Genomic DNA, 6,534 nt, shown 5'->3' with positions numbered 1-6,534 from the left:
AGAATATTTAAAGGCAATAGCTCATTATGTAGGCCTGGCTGGCTTAGAACCCTCTATGTGGATTAGGTTGGCCTCAAACTCGCAGCGATCCCCTTACATCTGGGTCTCCTAAATGCTGAGATTAATGGCGTGTGTCACCGCCCAACTCTGAAATAATTTTTTGAATTTTGATTATTTGTATTCATGACCCTTCCGCATCAAACAATTGCTTTTGGTTTAAAATATATATGCATTGTACACAAAACACCGTACATTGTAATATGATTTACTGGATTTCATGTCTCTGTACTCAATGATCAAAATATAGTAAAAAGTAAATAATTCAGGAAACACGCTTTATTCGACATTGGAATTATTATATGTTTTTGCAAAATCTCTCTAAAGTGCTCTTTTGATGCAAATAGTCTTAGGCTCTTGCCTAAGTCTTTAAGTCTGAGAGACTAGCGCAATTCATTTGCATTGACTTTCTATTGTGGAGCTTTGGAACCAAGAGAAGGATCCAAACATAGCTCCATTTCATCCAATCAGAGGAGCGGCTTAGTGCTAAACTCTGATTCGTCTTTTCCTCTTTGTACCCATCCAATCACGAAGCAGCCTTAACAGCCAATCAGTGGCCTAAACGCCCGCCAATCAGGGAACGGGCCCGAAGTCCGGCCTTTGTGTCGGGAGATGTCAGCGCGTCGGCGAATGCTCCCGCCAATCGAAAAAGTCGTTGGTGTATGCAAATAAGGGTTCTATGACGCAGTGACGCAGCGTGAAGCGTCTATATAAAAATGGAGGCGTCGGGGGGCTTGGAGCGCAGAGCGGTTTGGTCGTTCGTTGGAGGTAGATCTTCTGTTCCTGTCGCCGATTGCGGCTCCCGTTTGCGCGCTCACAGCGGCGCGGCGGTCCCAGCACGGGCCTCAGACTCCGGCTTTGGGTGAGTATTGGCGTCGCCCGGCGGCTGTCGGGGCCGCGGTCGTCGGCTGCCGCCGGCGGGGTTGGTGAGGCGGCTCGGGAGAAGTCGGCTCGGGCGGGGAGGTTGCGTCCCCGCCGCCCCCGTCCCGGCCGCTTCCTCCCCGGCGGTGACTCACAGGTCCCGCCGCGGTGTTCCCGGCCGCCCGCGGAGCGGGAAATGGCTCCTCCCCGCGCTCCCCCTCCCGGGGGAGGCCGCCACTCGGCGCAGCCTGAGTCATTAGGGGAGGGGGAGGAGGCGGCCGCCGCCATCTGCCGCGGCCGCAGGACGGCAGCCGGGCGGCCCGGGCTCTGAACGCGGTGCTCCTCGCAGGTGAAAGAAAATGGCCCGAACCAAGCAGACTGCTAGGAAGTCGACCGGGGGGAAAGCGCCCCGCAAGCAGCTGGCCACCAAGGCGGCCCGGAAAAGCGCGCCCTCTACCGGCGGGGTGAAGAAGCCGCACCGCTACAGGTAGGCAGGGCGCGGGGAACAATGCCTTGGCCGCCGGCCCCGCTCTGCTCGGGCGAGCAGGAGCCAGCGCGCTCCCCCCTCGCCGCGGCCCCTGACGCCCTCCTCCCCCCTCTGACGCCTGCAGGCCCGGGACCGTGGCTCTGCGAGAGATCCGTCGCTACCAGAAGTCGACTGAGCTGCTCATCCGGAAGCTGCCTTTCCAGAGGTTGGTGAGGGAGATCGCCCAGGACTTCAAGACCGACCTGAGGTTTCAGAGTGCCGCCATCGGTGCCCTTCAGGTGAGAGACAAAGGCTCGGTGGCGCGGGGGGCGGCGGCCTGGCTTCTGTGGCAGGGGAGCTAATAATCCTATGGCTCTTGTCCTCAACAGGAGGCCAGTGAAGCGTACCTGGTGGGGTTGTTTGAAGATACCAATCTGTGTGCCATCCACGCCAAGAGAGTCACCATCATGCCCAAAGACATCCAGTTGGCTCGCCGGATACGGGGGGAGAGAGCTTAAGTCGAGGCGGTTTTTATGGCATTTTGTAGTAAATTCTGTAAAATACTTTGGTTTAATTTGTGACTTTTTTTGTAAGAAATTGTTTATAATATGTTGCATTTGTACTTAAGTCATTCCATCTTTCACTCAGGATGAATGGGGAGAGTGACTGTTCACAGACCTCAGTGCTGTGGGCGCTGCGGCTCAGGAGTGACAAGTTGCCGTTGTGCAGAAGGGATGGGTGATAGTACTTGCTTCTCATGATGCATGTTTCTGTATGTTAATGACTTGTTGGGTAGCTATTAAGGTACTAGAATTGATAAATGTACAGGGTCCTTTTGCAATAAAACTGGTTATGACTTGATCCAAGTGTTTAACCATACATCACTGTGATAGAATGTGGGCTTTTTCAAAGGTTGAAGATACAAGTTTTAACCACAGTGTAACAGTTTTCCTTAAAAAAAAAAAAAAGTAAACCTGGCAGCTATAGAATACACTATGTGCATTTATAATAGCTATTTTATATATTGTAGTGTTCAACATTTTTAAATTAAATGTTTTACATTCACAAGTGGTGGGGAGTCTTGTCATTAAGGTGTGTGTAATTAGTCCAGTTGGTACTTTCTGACTAGACTGCATTTGTTTTTAACGCAGTAGAAAATGCTATGCGTATTAAAAACCTTGCATAAGTCCTCATTCTACCACACGTTAACTAACCCTCCAGCTGGTAACATACACTAACGGGGATTTATAAGGGCTCTATAGTAAAATAACAAGCTATTCACACCAGCATCACCTGTTACTAATCTAGTTAGTGCAGCTTTCATTGTGTTGTTTGGTCTTCTATCTAGATTAGGTTCTGTTTTGTTTTTTCCTTGTGGAGTTTAAACAGGAGGGTGAGAGTACAGCTTCAGCTTATTGGACCTCTGCCAATGAAGATGGGTTAGGTTACACCTGGTTACTGTCCTGGCAAAATCCCTTTTATAGAGATGGCCTTCAAGTGGTTTTTAAAAGTATCCTATTGAAGTTTTTAGGTCAATTATGTATGTTGACTAAATTTACAAATAAAACTTGTTTATTCAACTAAGTGTCAAACCTAAATTGAATACATAAAGCTTTCAATATATCTATTATCTAGATTTTTAATTTGTTTTTTGCTTGGAAAAAGAAAATTGAAGCATGTCGTCTGGCCATTAGTCCATAAAAATGCTGGGGGCCAGAGATAGGACTTAGTGGTAGTGTTGGAAATGGAAGCTGTCATGGGTCTAATGACAATCCACGATGCTATTGTACTTGTGCTGGCTTTATGACAGAAGCAAATTTATTAGATCCACATAGTGTGAAGAAGTGAAGTCAGGAAAATGGATTTGTTTTGAGGATCCTGGCAGCAGGCCTTAAAGTTTAATAAATGGTAGGTGTGGAATTTTTTTTCCCGCCCTATAAAGAGTTTCTCTAGTCCTGGAATTAGTCTGGAGCACAGCTCTGCCTGTGCCGAGATTAAAGGTCCGAATGATCCACCATTGCCCACCAAGTAAAAATTTTTTTGTTTTTTGAGACAGGCTTTCTCTGGTTTTGGAGGCTGTCCTGGAACTAGCCCTTGTAGACCGATCAGGCTGGTCTCAAACTCATGGAGATCCACCTGCCTCTGCCTCCCAAGTGCTGGGATTAAAAGCGTGCGCCACCACCGCCCGCCCACCAAGTAAATCTTTACTATTATGTACATGTGTATAATTTGGGTATTGCTTTCACATATTATTCCTTAACTGGTGCTTTGGGAGTTTCTTTGTGTGGCTCTGATTCCTGGAACTAGCTCTGTAGACCAGTCTGGCTTTCATTTGCCTCCCAAATGAGGGATTGAAAGCATATGCCATGTCCCCTCTTAGTTACTTGGTGAGTTTAGTGCCTATAGTAACCAAGTTTCTGGTTTGCAGCCTGATGTTGGCTGTTGGAAAGCCTGGAGGCTACTGTTTAAATTGTGCAATTTGGGCTTACACGGAGCCTAAGCATACATTTTTGGTTCCAGGAAGCTACCTGTATAGGACACCCTGGGAGTGGGGATCTAATGAAAGGGAAAGCTGAAAAGTTTCCCAAAATGAGGGAAGCTTTTGTGGGTATGTGTGTACTGGGCTTTGAACCCCTGGCCTCGTGCATGCTAGATAAGCCCTCTACAACTGAGTTCGATCCCCAGCTGTGAGGCTTGCCTTCCTACTCTGCAGGCAGGAGCACTTCCAGTAGAGAGCAGGTTCCAGCGTGCAGATTGCACAGTGCTGTAGCAGTTGTTCCTGTGCCTCTTCACTGTCATCCACATTGGCAAATCAGTGAGGTGAGCCTTTGGTGCAGGGACAGAAAAAAATTACCTGTCTTCAAAGATTCTTGACTCTGGTTTATAGAGATGTTCCGTCCTTTAAGTTTTACTAGAAATGTGGCCTAGGTGTCTACCAGCAACTGATGAGAGGTGGAAAGAAGTCGGGAGGAAGGAGGCCTAGATGGGTCTAGCATCTGGCCCACGGCTTTTTTTTTTTTTCTTTTTCCTGGTTTTTCAAGACAGGTTTCCCTGTGTGTAGCACTGTTTGTCCTGGAGCTCACTCTGTAGAGCAGACTGGCCTCAAACTCAGATCCACCAGCCTGTGCCTCCCGTCGGCTGGCCTGGCTGGCGTTCCAATAGTACACAAGCTAGGCCTTCCACCCACTACTCCTGGTCCTCACCCACTCCAACTGGTTTGCCTAGGAGTGAGGTACCAGAGGCAGGATGGGTCCAAGGGTGGGGAGTCAAGAGCAAGCATGCCCTTAGCCAGATGTTTGCTGTGTCTGTGAGCATCTGGCAGAGGGAAGAACATGGCAGGACACGGTGGTTAGACAAGAAACCCTGGTCCTGGGCCCTTCAGTTTTTGTCTCACACTGCAGATCTAGCCTATCACAGAGAAGGGCTGGGTTGAGCGGTTTCGGCCCCTCCTGCAGCTGGAGCCATGAGAACCTTAAGTATCCATTTTGTGTACTCAATTCTTCCCGCCCCCAAGAAAGGGTTTGTCCTTGAAGCAGTTCTGGCTGTCCTGGAACTCACCCTGTAGACCAAACTCAAACTCACAGAGATCCGCCTACCTCTACTTCCCAAGTGCTGGCATTACCTTTTAAAAAAGACTTATTATATATACAGTGTACTGCATGCATTCCCGCCAGAAGAGGGCACCAGATCTCATTTCGGATGGTGTAAACCATCCTTGCAGGGGAACTGAACTTAAGACCTGAAGAACAGTCAGTGCTCTATTCTTACCTTTACCTCATGAGCCCTAGGTGTGAGAATTTTTGTCACCTCACTAAATGAAGCAGTTCCCCTCTCTCTCTTTACCTTCCTTGGACCCACATTGCCTTCCTCCTGCCTCCACTCCACTGGTTTTAAACCTGCATTGTGTTCTGTGCTCCTTTAGAGAGGTGTCAGTCCTGTGGCCTGCTCCATCCAGCCAGGTTGACTCCTGCTCAACATTTTGGCATAAACGACAATCCTTACAGCTACTGCCCAAGGGCAAAGTTAGGAGAAACAGCCAACCCAAGTCCTGAAGCATCCTGTGGAGATGGTGGAGGCTGTTTTGTCCAGTTTTGGTTTGGTTTAGTTTTGGTTTTTCGTGAGTAGCCCTGGTTGTCCTGGCACTCACTCTGTAGACCAGGCTGTCCTCTGCCACCTGAGTGCAGGAATTAAAGGCCTGCACCGCCACCACCCAGTGACTGAGGCTGTTTTGAGGGGCACTCTGGTTGTTGGTCTGGGGAATGAGGAAGCTGCAGCCTGGGGGAGGGCTGCTTGAACGGCTTTGCTGGGGAAGCAAGGGGACATGGCTTCAGTGAAGCTGAGAGGCTGGAGGAGCCAGATCAGAGATGATCTGAAAAGGGGCACAACGGAGGGACGTGAGCCCCGTTGTGATCTCTCTAGTGGCCAAGAGCCAGCCTGACTTGTAGAGCTTTGCAGTGTCCTGTGGGCACAGGGGCCTCTTGTTCTCCACTGAGGAACAACTAAGCTTCATCTTGGCCATGCTGTTGGCAGACCAAAGGCTGCAGCAGCCTGCAGTCCTCATGGGGACAGAAGGGTGGCAAAGAGAATAGGCTTGAACTCATGACTCATATTCAAAGCTCCAATTGTCTGTCCCCATCTGTAAAATAAATTTCTGTCTAATAGACTTGCAAAGATTTAATGAAATGGCCTGTACAAACTCAGGCACGGTGAGTGCAGGGGACAACTGTGAAAACATTTAATTAAAGAAGTCTGGGGCGCCGGGTGGTGGTGGCGGCGCACGCCTTTAATCCCAGCACTCAGGAGGCAGAGGCAGGAGGATCTCTGTGAGTTCGAGGCCAGCCTAGTCTACAAGAGCTAGTTCCAGGGCAGGCAATAAAGTGACACAGAGAAACCCTGTCTCGAAAACCAAAAATAAAAAAATAAAAAGTCTGGGACAATGACCAACTGGAACACAAACTAGCTCTACCTGGAGGCTCCATCTTGCTGGCTATCCATCCTTCAGTCTGTGCCAAATGAATCTGTATCTCCAGTGCTACAGAAGCTTTCATTATACAAATCACATAAAAGCAAAGAAAAATTACCAGGAAATATAGGAACAAGACTCTCCCAGAATGGGTGAGAGGGTGGGCTCTCGACAGGACAAACATCAT

The 6,534-nt window shown here is 48.9% G+C and overlaps 1 protein-coding gene across 1 annotated transcript; it reads left to right on the top strand.

The window, feature by feature from the left end:
• The first annotated feature begins 788 nt into the window (after positions 1–788).
• H3-3b (H3.3 histone B) lies at positions 789–2,964 on the top strand. Its single transcript, XM_075990108.1, has 4 exons — positions 789–919; positions 1,268–1,405; positions 1,530–1,683; positions 1,774–2,964. The coding sequence occupies exons 2-4, from the start codon at positions 1,278–1,280 to the stop codon at positions 1,900–1,902; spliced, it is 411 nt and encodes a 136-aa protein (XP_075846223.1). The 5' UTR covers positions 789–919; positions 1,268–1,277; the 3' UTR covers positions 1,903–2,964.
• The last annotated feature ends 3,570 nt before the right edge of the window (positions 2,965–6,534 follow it).

This window comes from Microtus pennsylvanicus, chromosome 11 (genome assembly GCF_037038515.1).
Source record: "Microtus pennsylvanicus isolate mMicPen1 chromosome 11, mMicPen1.hap1, whole genome shotgun sequence".
NCBI classification, from domain to species: domain Eukaryota; kingdom Metazoa; phylum Chordata; class Mammalia; order Rodentia; family Cricetidae; genus Microtus; species Microtus pennsylvanicus.
The sequence above is the reverse complement of the archived record's forward strand: the minus strand, read 5'-3'. Positions and strand labels throughout refer to the sequence as shown.